Source organism: Rhinoderma darwinii, chromosome 1 (assembly GCF_050947455.1).
Source record: "Rhinoderma darwinii isolate aRhiDar2 chromosome 1, aRhiDar2.hap1, whole genome shotgun sequence".
NCBI lineage: Eukaryota > Metazoa > Chordata > Amphibia > Anura > Rhinodermatidae > Rhinoderma > Rhinoderma darwinii.
In genome coordinates this window covers 419,190,433-419,204,856 of record NC_134687.1, presented here as the reverse complement: position 1 = coordinate 419,204,856, position 14,424 = coordinate 419,190,433, and the positions used below count along the sequence as shown (strand labels likewise).

The 14,424-nt window shown below is 43.6% G+C and overlaps 1 protein-coding gene across 1 annotated transcript in view; it reads right to left on the bottom strand.

The window, feature by feature from the left end:
- The window catches only part of PARP2 (poly(ADP-ribose) polymerase 2), a 170,746-nt gene that overhangs the window by 44,489 nt on the left and 111,833 nt on the right, over positions 1–14,424 (bottom strand). Inside the window, exons 8-9 of the mRNA XM_075829137.1 lie at positions 10,239–10,335; positions 9,946–10,021 (exon numbers count right to left, since the gene is read on the bottom strand). Coding sequence (XP_075685252.1) covers positions 9,946–10,021; positions 10,239–10,335 — 173 coding nt within the window. The remainder of the gene's footprint in view (positions 1–9,945; positions 10,022–10,238; positions 10,336–14,424) is intronic.

The following is a 14,424-nucleotide window of genomic DNA, read 5'->3' as shown; positions in this document are numbered from 1 at the left end:
ATTATCCACCCTTACTGGGAGACCATTAACTAGAAATTTGAGCCTCCACCCAGTTTTTAAGAGACTTGGATGAGTCCTCTTCCACGTGTTTCTTTTCAGTATCCGCCACTTACGATATCAGACCATCTTCTAGCTGACGAGTTTTTGTTTTGATTTTCTGTATATTTGGTATGAACACCCCTCTGAACCGTGCTTTCATCACGTCCCAGAGCACCCCCCGAGATACAGTGTCCGCATTAAACTGGAAGTACTCCATTATCTGTTCACACATTGTATTATCATCAATTAGTTTGAGCCAAAACGCATGCAGTTCCCTGGGCTCGTATGCGGTCGCTCATCCACTAAATTCCATGTCAAAGGGGAATGATCCGACCAGGCCCGTTGTAAGTACTCAACTCGTGTAATAGAAGGCACTGCATTAGGAGAGCATAAAACCAGATCAATACGAGAAAGAGACCTATATGTAGAAGAAGCACATGAATATTGGCGTACTCCCGCATGTTTATCTCTCCATATAACACAAAGCCCCAGTTCCATAATGATCCGTCCAAACGCTGTCAACCCCTCCTGTGATCCCCTATCACCTGCACTAAATCTGTGCAATCCCTAATGCATCACCGTGTTAAAGGGCACGTCCGGCAAGCTAGCAATTTGTTCCATAAAAGCTTTTTTTTAAACTGGAGTGCAGGAATATGAAGGGGGAATGTACACCACTACCAATGATAAAGAGTACAATACACTTCTACAAATCGCCCCTCTCCATCTGAGAAGGATGACTGCAAACAAAAAGGCACATTCCTGTGAATTAGAAGGCTCACCCCCATAGAATAAGTAGTATGAAACGAGTGAAAGCTATGAGCTATCCAGACTTTATGCAACAAAGATACCGACTCTCTACTCAAGTGTGTCTCCTGCAACCCTATTACCAGAGAATGTTGCTGCTTAATATAATTAAACACAGCGTGGCGTTTCCTGGACTCCCGCATGCCACTAACATTCCATGACAGACAATTATAAGGACCCCATCACACTTCAGAATATTCAAAGTATATATATTAGCTATACCTATATCCCCTGAAATTCTAGACTGTGCCCCCCCTCCCACCCGTCCCATCTCCCAATAAACCTCCCCTTCTAGAAGGGTCAGGGCGACCTCTAAAGTTTCCTCTAGCCAATGTAAGGCATATCCAAATATCTAAATTCCCGCTTTCAGACCGTTGCTCCCACTGCCATGTACACCGAACATTAAATTCCACTAAACCAGCATATTAATCCGGGCAAGTAGCCCCAACTTAGAACTATCAATTAGGGTACGATAAAAACACCCCTAAGAATACACAGTAGCAGGTAAAGAAAACATCAGAAATAGTTACTATAACAGTTATTGCTTTGCAAATATCAAAGTCTCACTGCGAAGGCATCTCTCCCAAATGTAGACTCCTCACATGGGCTCACTCTCGCTCAGCTGGGCCTCATGGCCGTCCAGCCACCTCAACGCCTCTCTGGGTGTATCGAAGAATGAGGTAGTCCCCATGGCCGCTACTCTGAGTATCTCCGGGTATATCATGGAGAATTGAACGTTAAAGCTTCTGAGGCGTTTTTTTTTTAATATCCACAAATTGTGCCCACTTCTTCTGTACTTCCACTGAAAAATCTGGAAAAAAGGAGATCCTCACACCGTTCATGGAGATATCTGTTCTTTCCCTGGCCTTCCGTAGGATCCGGTCTCTGTCATTGTAATGCAATATTTTAATAAGGACCAGTCCTGGCGGTCTGCCTGGAGGTCCTCGGTCTCGTGGGCGCACTATCCGTTGCACCGCGAACAGGGGGGTCAATTTGTGTCAAGCAGCCACTTCTGAAAGTAGTCAGGATTATTTCCCTCCACCTTTTCCGGTACTCCCACCAGACCTACATTATTTCGGTATAACCTGTTCTCCAGATAGTCAGCTTTTGCATGTAGCACCGCCACTGCCTGTGAGTGTGTTTGTGCATTCAGTCTCCTACTCGGGAGAGCGTCCCCTAATTCGGATACTCTCCCCTACATTGCAGTAGTTATTTCGGAGACCTATTATAGGTCATTTCGTAGTAGTAAAATGTCCTCTTTGAGGCTGGATTCACACGAGGTCATTACGTCCGTAATTGACGGACGTATTTCGGCCGCAAGTCCCGGACCGAACACAGTGCAGGGAGCCGGGCTCCTAGCATCATACTTCTGTGCGTACTGAAAACATGATTACAGTACGGGACAGTTGTCCGGCAGCGAGGCAGGGACTCCTAGCATCGTACATGAGTATGATGCTAGGAGGCCGGCTCCCTGCACTGTGTTCGGTCCGGGACTTGCGGCCGAAATACGTCCGTCAATTACGGACGTAATGACCTCGTGTGAACCCAGCCTTAGACTCCATCTGGCCAGTAAGCAGCGAGAGCACTTTTGCTTCACCGCTGCCAATATGTCATTTAGGGAAGGTTCTGGCGGATTGCCTCCTCCAACACACAATCCTCCATCAGCAGTCGCTCAGCGTAAGTTGCCGCTCATTTCCTCAGCCTCCCCTCACTCCCCAGGTCTTCTCCCAGTACGTAACAGCGAGAGCCATATGAGGGGCCATCAGCCGCTATTCCCGCCGCTGTAGAGTGCTTACTGGTTATAGAGCCTCCAGCTCGTAGCGTCTGGGCAAACTTCTCCAGCCCGTCAGCCACGTCCAGCCAAACGCTTCTTTGTCGACTCGCTCTCTCCCCTGCGGCGCCATCTTTGATTCTGTGCCCCAGACGCAGTGGCGTTTTTGGGAGCGGGTCATCCCTGTGCAGTCTGCCGACCCAGATTCCTCCAGTCTTAAACCCAGAGGGGCAATGTTTTTTTTAACCTGGTTCACCAGGCAAATAAGTCTCCGGCTACACACATCTGCCTACATCCCCTGCTAGGCCAGATCCCCCCCTATAGTTCAGTCTTACCCTATCAAGTTATCAAATAATCCCTATGATGCTGTTAGTTCGGGTCATTAGACCCAGTCAAGCTGTGACTTATGGCAGTAATACGGGAGCTAAAATATGTCCACATGTCTGATGTTATTGTCAGAGGAGGTTTGGAACTCTGCAGTTGAGTGATGGTGACTTGTATGCACTCGGCGACCCCGCACTGCCAATTCATGGCTGAATTTCTGTGGTTCTAAAACGCTTTTACTTTGCAATAATACCAGTCACAGTTGATTGTGGAATATCTAGGAAGAAAGAAATTTCACAAACTGACTTGTTACAACGGTCGTATCCCATTACAGTACCACGCTCTAATTCAGTCAATTCTTTAGAACGACCCATACTTTCACAAATGTCAGACTGCATGGCTAGCTGCTTGATTTTATACACCTGTGGCAATAGGATTAAATGAAACCATATAGTGTAGATGGTGTCCTTCCTTACCTTTCTTCATATCTTATAACCGGAGATGTGTGGCGCGAGATGAACAGCTTTAAAAAATAAAATAAAAAATACATGTTCTTGCTATACTCATGAGATGTCTATGCTATATTTGTCTATGTGTGGCCACCCAGTGGTTGCGATGTGGGTTGCAGCCCCTCAAGGCTTTTGCTAGCATGCCACGATTTTTTAAGTACTCGCCTTAAAATAATTTTCTAGTCCAGTTAATTGGGGGACACAGACTGGATATATGCCAGTAGGAGGCGTGATACTAAGAATTACAAAAAGTGTAGCCTCACATAATGAGCCAATTCAGTCTGGCCGTAAGTAGTAGGAGAAGCAGAAAACAAGGTAAGTGACTAAAATCAGTACTATAGAGGAGAATCCCTCCATCAGACAACCATGAAAGTCTTTGAGTAAGCAAATGGGACGAAGCTGTGTCCCGAATGACCTGTACAAGAAAAGGATTTTACAGGGTGTAATCAAAAAATCCTGTTTTCTCGTTCGTTACATTGGAGAACAAAAAACGTGGGATATCCTAAAGAAGTCCATGGGGACGGGAACAGAAAAATAAATGTCCACTTATTCCACAGATAACTGCAGGACCTTGCATCCAAAAGAAGCATCTGCAGAAGGGGTGCAAACTTGACAAAAGTGTGCAAGGAAGAACTGGTAGCCGCCTATCAGAACTGAAGAGCAAAAGCCTGATTGCACACAGTCAAGGAAGCCCCAACCGCTGGGGTAGTGGGCCGCAATCCGAAACCCGGATTAACCTTAACCCGGAGGTAAACCTTGCGAATACTCATCCGAATCCATGATTCGATCGATCGTGGCCTTACAGGCTGCTAACCCCTACATCTGACTCTTCAGGAGGATAAACAAGGAATTTGACCTACAGAAGCAAGGAACGGACAACATCCAGGTTGTGGAGAGAACGCTCCCTCGATTGACTGGGAGATGGGCAAAAAGACGGCAGAACTATATCATTCAGGTGAAAGGCCATAACAAAAAAAAAAAAAAAAAAAGAGGGCACCATATGAAGCACTGCCTTATCCCGAGACAAATATGGAGAATGGCAGAATAAAGTTGTTACGATAACACAATTTGGACTTCGATAACGATACTTTGCGTAGTATTGCGATTCTTTATACCAAGAATATAATTTGCCAACAATAAAAAAAATTAAAAAAAAATGTAAAATCCTTCCATTTTCTGCATGGTGTGTTGAATTTTGAGCCTCAATGTGACTCACATTAATAGTAATTAATCCCATCATAATGGACAACATTGGGTTAATGTGGGAGGTACATGATTTGGGTAATTAGGGTATGTTCACATGCCCTATTTACTGACGTAATTCAGGCGTTTTACGCCTCGAATTACGCCCGAAAAAACGGCTCCAAACATCTGCCCATCGAATTGAATGGGTCTTACTGTGTTCTGTGCAGACGAGGTGTATTTTTACGCGCCGCTGTCAAAAGACGACGCGTAAAAAGACGCCTGCCTCAAAGAAGTGCATGTCACTTCTTGGGACGTAATTGGAGCGGTTTTTCATGGACTCCATTGAAAAACACCTCCAACTACATCCGTAATGGACGCCGCGAAAAACACATGCACTTGTAAAAACGTCTGAAATTCAGGAGATGTTTTCGCCTGAACTCAGCTCCGTAATTTCAGACGTATTTGGCGTTGCCGTGTGAACATACCCTTACTATTAATGTGAGGCACATGGAGTTTCAAAACGGAATGCCTTGTGCCTCACAATAATGAAAAAGCAGTTTATTTTCTTTTTACAGCATACACAATAAATTACGCTATAAATTTGTCGTGCAAATTATGGTTGCGACAATAGCGAGTGTGTATATTTTAAGTATTGAGACTTAATTTAACGTTTATTGTAAAAAAAAAATTGTTTTTTTTAGTTTAACATTCCTTTTTTTTTTTGTCCCCATTTTTAAACTTTAATCTACACTCATATCTATATGCCAGTACATTAGCCTGTGTACTGATCGTACACAGGCAGTTAGGACATACCAAAGTATGCCCTAACAATAGAAAATATGGTAAGACAGTCCTCTCTGCCCATATATGGTATGTTCCTCAATTCCCTGTGACGCGATTAAAGGGGTATTCCCTCTTCCCATTTTCTCCTTGAATACTGCGGTCAGCTTTGATTGCTGCAATCAAGGACTGACCGGCCGCACAGCTTCGTATAGAAATACATGAATTAACGGTATTGAACCGTTTGAGGATATAGTATAGTTATTTAGATGCATCGTGCAACCCTATGGCAGAATAGAGCGACCAGGTCACCGCCACCAGGAAAACTACCTTCCAAGAGGCGTCGCAGGGAGACTTCCCTTAAAAAGGTTCAAATGGAGCAGACTGTAGAACATCCAAAACCAAGTTGAGATCCCATGAAGGAGTCGGGGGTTGATAAGAAGCCGCGTGTGCAACACCCTGTAGAAAGTTCTGGACATCAGGCTGAGGCTTACAGGCAAATTAGCAGGATGGATAGTGCCAACACCTGTCCCTTAAAGGAGCTAAGGGCAAAACCCTGATCCAGGTCACCCTGGAGGAAGAAAAGAACAAAAAAAACGAAACATAATGGAAGTTTACTATCCTCACTAACGAAAGGAAGTCATCCAGGTAGGATGATAAATGAGCATTGTGACATATAACCCTCTCCTACCCTCATATTGACGGCTTTAACAACCAGGCAGTTAAACATAGAGACCTTAAATTCTGTTGAAAGAGAGGTCAGGTTGGGACGGGGAGGCAAGAGCCACTGGGTGTGGGCCAGCAACTTTCTAAATACTTAAAAAATATTTAAACTTTGAGATACAACTGCTTTGTATCCTGTATACAGAGCAGCTGTATCTAGCACTGAAACCTGTATCCATCAGATCAGCGGCACTGACTGGTTCAGCGTCAGTGGGTCCTGCGTGTCTCTGACAGGCAGGATCAAGCGGTTACCGATCACATCTAAGTTCATAAGTTATTCCCAAGTTAGAATCTTCGTGGGCTCTGCCATTACTGCTGCGCTTCGAGTCCCATCCTGTCGATTAAGAAAAGACAGCTGTGACATTGACCTTTTGGACACGCAGCAGACGGCCGGACAGAAACAACATCCAGTGCAGCAGACACAGGAAGAAGGCTCTCATCTCCTCTCCAGCAGGTTGATGGGGAGAGAGGATTCCTGTGGGGACCACACTTCCTAAGCCGTGAGATTCTGGAACGTCCCTATCCACCCCTTGAGTCTTGCATCACTGGTAAAGATCAGCCAGGTCTGTGGAAGGAAGAAGCTACCTAGGGTAATGGGTCGGGGAGATTAAGCAATGGAGGGCCCGACGGAAAGACAGAGGTTGGAGGATTTGTCAATCCAAGGAGTCCAGAGAGTGGCTCCAACAGGAAAGTATGTCCCGCTGAAGGGGGCGAGAGTGAAATTGCGAAGGGATTGGCTTTGATCGAACTTACCATGGTGCCGAGAATTTTCATGCAAAAGGCAAGGAGGAGTTGGCGAAGCAGTCTGCAAGGATCAAACCCCCATCCTGTAAACCAGGAACTTATTGGGAGAAGAAACACTCTTGTTGACTTATTGTTGGAGGCCAAGTTTAGGAAGACAATCATCTGGGAGGGGGACAGACAGGACTCGGAGCAGTTGAGAATCCAACCAAATCGGTACAAAGAATCCAGTGATCTGGAGGACAGTCACGTTGTCCTCCCTGGTACAGGACTTGATCAATAGGTCACCCAGATGCGATGTGACCGAAACCCCCCTGGTCCGAAGTAGCGTCCACTACAGACAAAATTTTTGTGAAAACTCTCAGGGGTATGGGCAGATGGAATGTAAGAGCTACAAACTGGTAATGCTGAGAAGGTCTCACAGCTGTGGGGACACACTGGGACACTGCCGTAATGGAGTAGCAGCTAGTCAAAGAAAATGTCAGTGAATGTCACTAGGGCAAGAGTACCTGGATAGCTGGCTTGTGCCGGACAATTGGACTGGTCTCGTACACAGGACACGGAAACTGTAGTAGTCACGGACACTGGACTTGGCACAGACATGGATACAGGATAGCGCTAGGGAACTTTGCATTCCATGGGTTTGATAGGGGCGATGGTCCTGGTGCACGTGCTGGCCTTTTAAGACAGGAGTACAAGCGCCCACACCCTACAGGCATCGGCCAGAGGAGAGAGCAGTGTGCGCCGGCATCTCTGGGGAAGTAGACACCGGCAGGGTTTTAGAGTCCTCTGGTCATGACTGCCGGTAAGTGGGGGATGCCGGCGGTCAGCGACCGTGGGCATCACAGAAGGTACTGCAAAGAACAGAAAGTGCTGGTGGGACCTGAAAATAGAAATGTGTAAATATACGTCCTTGATGTCCATCGAGGAAAGAAATTCCCTTTATTCTATCGAAGCGATGATTGATTGGAGGAATTCCATGTGGAAATAGCCAACCTTAAAAAAGGTACCAGTTGAGATGCTTGAGGTCCAGGATGAGGCGAACAGAGCCATCCATTTTAGGCATGACAAAAAAGTTGGGAGTAAAACCCGCCTAAAGTTTTGATCTGGAGATAGCAGGACGATGTCTATTGCTTGGAAAAAGGAGGCCGCTCTGGAAGGAGACTGAGGATTAGCGGACTGGAAGAAGCTATCTGGAGGAAGGCTAGTAAATTTGATTTTGCATCTCTCTGAATACTACTTTCTGAACACAGGAGTCTGAAATGTGGGAAAGCCAGACGTCCTTGAAGCAAATAAGCCTGCCTGCCACCCACTTTAACCGAATCGAACTGGGGTGCACCTTTAGGCAGAATGTTTTGTCAGCTTTAGTCTGGTCGTTCTGAGGAGGGAGCCAGGCTTTGAAGGAAGGCTTGGTCTTCGGGTCCTGGTGGGACAGCTGTCTGGAAGACGGAGGGCTAGAGAACCTACGAAAGGACGGAAAATAGGTACCTGTCTTCTTGGCAAGGGTGGCCCCTATATTTTAAGTTAAAAATAATACCCTTTAACCATTTATCCCCTTATGTAAAAAAAATTAACATAATTGGCATTACCGCGTCCATAAAAGTCCAAACTACTCTAATATAACATTATTCCAGCTGCACAGTGACTATTTAAAAAAACCAAAAACGTTCACTTTTTTTTGGTCCCCTTTAGCCCCCCCCCCAAAAAAAAATGGAATAAAAATGCGGCTTTTTGATACATGTACTCTAAAATAGTACTAATAAATACTACAGCTCACGCCACAAAAAAACATGCCCTCTCACCACTCAATCAATAGAAAAATGTAAAAAAGTTCAGGCTCCCTAATAGTTTTTTCTTTGTAAAAAGTGGTAAAACATAAAAAGAATACTATGAATTGGGTATAGCCGTAATTGTATGAACCCTCAGAATAAAGTTAGGCTTTGTTCACACCTGCATCGGGATTCCGTTCATGGGTTCCGTCCAACCTTTCCATCAGGGGAACCCATGAACGGAAAACATAGCTTTTCGTTTGCATTACCGTTGATTTCAATGGTAACGCTTCGTTGATCATGGTTTCCGTTTGTCTCCTTTCCCTAAGGTCTCTGTTTTTTTTTGGGCGGAAACAAGTGTAGTCGACTACTGAAAGGACCGACGGAACCCATGAACAGAACCCCGACGTAGATGTGAATGAAGCCTTAACATGTAGTTTTTACCTGAACGGTGAACGGTGTAAAAACTAAACCCCAAAAAACTATGCTGTAATCTGTTTATTTCCTATTTCACCCAAGTTTTTTTTTTCCCTTTTTCAGTTTCCCAGTACGTTAAAATGGTGCCATTAAAAACTGCAACTTGTCCTGCAAAAAAACCAAGTCCTTGATATTCGACTGTCGATAGACAAATAAAAAAGTAGGAGTTTTTGGAAAGTGGGGAGAAATAATTGAAAATGAATATAAAAACAAACAAACAAAAAAACACCTTAAAAAGGGGTTGTCCGGGCATAGACAGGCCAACATCCGGACCCCACACCGATCAGCTGCTCCTCCGGGCACCAGATGTCCATGCCGGTAGCAGATAGCTCCAGTTCCAGAATAGCAGACAAGCTCCAGTACTGCTCCTATTCAAGTGAATAGGAGCAGAGTTGCTGTTCTGCAGAACAGGCGCTATGCAGTGGTCGGAGCAATCTGATTTTGGCTCAGAATACTGCATACCCTGCATAAAATCCGGCGCTCGGAGAAGCTGATCGGTGCGGGGTCTGTGTGTCAGACCACCACCGATCATCCTGCCTGTGGATAGGTTATCAGTTGTCCATGCCTGGACAACCCAATAGGGGTTGGACATCTCTGCTTGCACCAACTGTGTTTTCTCTCTCTGAAGGTGGCCACTGGTTCTCATCACTGAACGGAGGCTAGATCAGATTTTTTTTAAATTGTAATCTTGTTGGGCAGAGACTAGAAGGACAGATTTAATGAGGAGGGGGTTATGGCTCTTTTAGATTAGAAATTTGTTAAATTCTCCAGCTCTTCAAAGATTAGAGCAGAAAAGACTATTAGTCACTGTAAGCAAACTTACTTTTTCTGAAAGACATCCTTTGCTTTCTGTAGGTCCACTCCACATGATACCAGAGAATTCTGCCCAACTTTACCGACTAAAAAAGGAAATACACCTCCAGTTATTTGGGTTCTCATCAATGAAGTTGGCTGAACTGCACACAGTATGAAGAAAAAAAGCTTTCACTAGTGTATAATTTTAAACTCTTATGGGTCCCAAGGGACTGCCCATCACTAGCATAAAAGTGAGATGTAGTAAATAGAAAGCAGACTAGCTGCAACATGAGTTATACCAGAAGTGTTAAGAAACCTCACCTCGCCCCCAGCGCATCCAAACAGAGAAATTTCTAGCATGGTCGTCTTCAAGCAGCTGGATCAGGTAGTATTTATTGTTATTAAACTGCAGGTTTGTCTGAGGGAAAAATGCAAGATTTTTCAAATATTATTTACTGCAAGGAAATAGGTTATAATGTAGATATATCATTTATATACTTGAATGAGGGGCTACGTGGGTATAGAGCCCAGCAACTATAAATAGCTGGGAAACACATCCTCTAGATATCTAGGATCATGTTCACACCAAATGTCAATGAACACCTTAACGTTGCAACCAATTTTGGTTTTATTGCATCAACGCATCTAAAATTTTAACTTAAGCAAACTTGCAAATATTATAAATGTTCTATTATTTGTACAGCTGCAATGCAAACCTATGTTTTAATGTTAACAAACCCTATGTAGTTGGATACGGAAACCATATTCCTATGTATTTGTCCCCTACTCCTTGCCAACAAGGTTATCAAAAAGGAGGGGGCAGATTATTATTATAATATTCTAAAGAATGCAGGATCCGCCTACAGAGTTTGTGGTCTGTTAACATGGAGATGCGTAGATCTGCAGTGAACCTGTAGACAGGAAATTAGAGAAAAAAAAAAAAAAGATTTCCATTACAAATTAAAATGCATCAACTGCACTTTAAAATGGACATTTTATAGAAAAAAAAAAAGTTAATTTTGTATTCATTTTTTAGGTAAACGTCAATGGTATCTACCAACAATAATGCGTATGGAAACTGCCTGGTCTGTCCTCAGACAGCAGGAAAAATAATGATTAGGAATGATCAGCCTCCCCTGGGTCAGGGCTACCTGAGAGTAAAGATTTTGTAGACACCTATCTAAGGTGTATGGCGAGCTTATCACATAGTTGAGGGCAGTAGCTGGCATAGCAGTACTACTCAACCACCCCATCTCTACCTCTTCCTGCCATACCAATTCAAATTATGTGTAGAATGCCTCCTGTTTGTACATAACCAACCTGAAATATAACCTTTCTATATGAAATGACACAGGGAGGTTTGATGACACAAGCAGGTTTTAGAACCACTGAATAGTGGTGGGAAAAAGAAAAATATAAAAATGTACAGTAACAGCAGCATCTAAAGCTGGACAAACTCTGGAATCTTTATAAAGTGAAAACGACCAAATTAGCATGGCCTACAGAAGAAAAAATAAATTAAAAAGTACATACAATGCGTAATATTTGCATATAAAGGCCCAAAAAATAAGAAATCAATATTTTACTGGGATCTGGCAAATAGGTGACCATGGACACAGAGATAAATTCCCAGATGAGCATTCAGCTATTTTTTTTTTCAATATTACAATATTTGTTTGGTTAGGGAATATTCCTCCAGAGCAAAAGTATGTTTGTACATTTTCATTGACCTACATAAGAAATTCTTGTAACTCCTTAAAACCAAGAAAAATCCAGTTTCACATTACGAGAGGCAACGTACTTGCTTTTTACTTCGTATTTTGTTATTTTTAGATATATGTTCAAAAATGTATTTGAGAAAATGGATCTCTCACACTTTTGCTCCTCTGTGAACTACACATTTTGTAGTTGTAGGGCTCTGCTTTTACACGATGCCGTCTTGCCACGCAGCCGAAAACCGCATGTGTTTTACTGCGGTTATGCAGTTAGTATGCATGCATCTTTTCAGAGCGTTTTCTGGGCACGCAGCAAAACCACACTGTGTAAAAACACCCCAACTGTATATTTTTCTTATGTTGCTCTGTTTCACTTTAATTTAAATCTCAATAAATAATCTAAGAGCAACATATTTTGAGTTCAATATATGTTCAAATGCCATGAGAGTAAGGCGGGATTCACACGACCGGGTCGGGTCCGAGCCCGAGTGCCGGCCGGTAAAATCGGCCATTCTGCCCGGCCGGTTTGCATAAAGTTATGCATCCGTGCCGGGCCGGGCAGATCCGGACAGTGACATCAGCGGCAACTCCTGAAGGGGTATCCCCATGTGTTCGGGGATTCCGCTTCAGGAGTTTCCCCTGATGTCACTGCCCAGATATGGACAGAGACATCAAGCGCTCTGTCCAGGAGCGGAATCCCCGAACACACGGGGATTCCGCTCCTTCAAGGAGCTAAAGTGCGGCTAGCACATAGCAGAGCGGGGAGATACCTCCCCGCTCTGCTATAGTGGCGTCGCTACAGTAGCAGCCGCCGCAGCTGCAGCTGCTAGCGGCGCCATCAAAGGTGTCGCCGGGCCAGGGCGCTTTTAAAACAAACAGGAGAAGGGAGCCAGCGCAGCGCTCCCTTCCACCTGCTGTACACCCCGGCCCTGCCACACCGTGTACAGCGATGCCATTCGTCAGAATGGCATCAACTCCTCCTCCTCACATGCACTCTGCGCTGTGAGGAGGAGACAGAGCGCAAGAGCCGGAAAACCCGGCCGTCACTCGGGACACATCCCGGTGATGGCCGGGTATTACCCGGCCCCATAGACTTCTATGGGAGCCGGGCGGCCGGGTACCCGGGCGAAAATAGAGCATGTCCTATTTTTTGACGGGCGGTTTTCCCGGCCGTCAAAAAATCGGTCGTGTGAATAGCCCCATTAGGGGTCTATTATTTCTAATGCAGCCGGGTGCCGGCCGATTTATGAACGGCCGGCACCCGGCCGGGAAACCCTGCCGTGTGAATGAGGCCTAAACCAATGTCTTTGAGGAGAACAAAGACATGTTTTTGGGACAAAAACATGGCTGTCATAAGTGCCATTCATACACAAGTGTAAATGCAGTCTCTTATATGTCTATCCAGGTTTTACGGTCATCTAGAAATATATATTTCCAAAGATATCGGATAAATATATAGAAAGATATGATTTCCAATCATATACAAAAGGCATTCAGGCTATAAATGTGGGTGCATTACATTTTTTACTACCGTGAGAAGGGCCATTTTGAACTTTTTATATAGCTCTGCAATGCCAAGATTGGTTTTCAGTGTTGTAGCCGGACAAATGTTATACCATACACACAATGAAGGGCATCATATATATATATATATATATACATATATATATATATATATATATATATGTTAAAGGTTTCCCGATTTCTCAAGACCGTGGCTGATCATATTCTTTCCACTATATAGTTCGCACATCGGCTCTGCATTGCATCCGTATGCATGGGCCCAAGCTCCATGGTATGAAATGAGCCGTTACGTTTGTAGTCTGTGAACTTTGCCAAAGAAAAGACCACAAAATTGTCTATATCAGGCTTGAATTTGTTAAATTAAACATTTAGATAAAAGACATGATGGGGGAGATTCATTGATATCTAATAGAAAAACTCTTTGTTGCCCATAGCAGTCATTGACAGCTCAGCTTTAATTTATCATAGTGCTCTGCTAAATAAATAAAAAAACGTGATCGCTTGTTATAGGAAACAAATCGTTTCAGTTAGACTGCATTCATGAAGCTCTCAGTGTCCAATAAACTAGCACCCTTTATCATTCGCATTAGAAGATTGCAGGTTATGGACCGCATTGCGATAACCTCATGAGACCTGAATCGACTGTGCCCTGGCAATTTGTATCTAGATTGGCTACCTTCATAGTGTTTTTATTTCCCAAAAATGCTTTCTTTATATTGAGCATGCGTTTATATTTTTTTCCAAGAAATTAAGAAAAAAAAAAGATCTGACAGAATTTTTTTCGCAACCCATTTACAAATCCGTCAGACAGTCACACAATTCACAATACAGGGTAAAAATTACACGAAATGTTAGAATATAAAGCCAATAGCAAACCTATTTTAGGACTTTTAAGGGACATGAAATAAAATAAAGTATTAAAGCTGCACATACCATAACTGCCTGGCTTTTTTTTCTTCTTCATATTAATGAAGTGGTTAATATGCGAGAGTTATATGTACAACTACTGATCTTTGAAAATTTTTATTTTTTACTTGTATTTACACTTCTACATTTTCTATCCTCACACGTTTGTATGTATACACTCATTTGAATGTTGTAGGAGGAAACTAATTGCAAAGCTGGACAATTCCTAGAAGTCGAGTAGCCAATGTGCTGCTGGTGTCTACTTAGTAACAATCTATCATGTTGAGGGCAGCATAAAGTAGTGACAGACACAATGATTTCAGCGGTCACTTATTCAGTAATGTGCCGTAGTTTGAGAATTT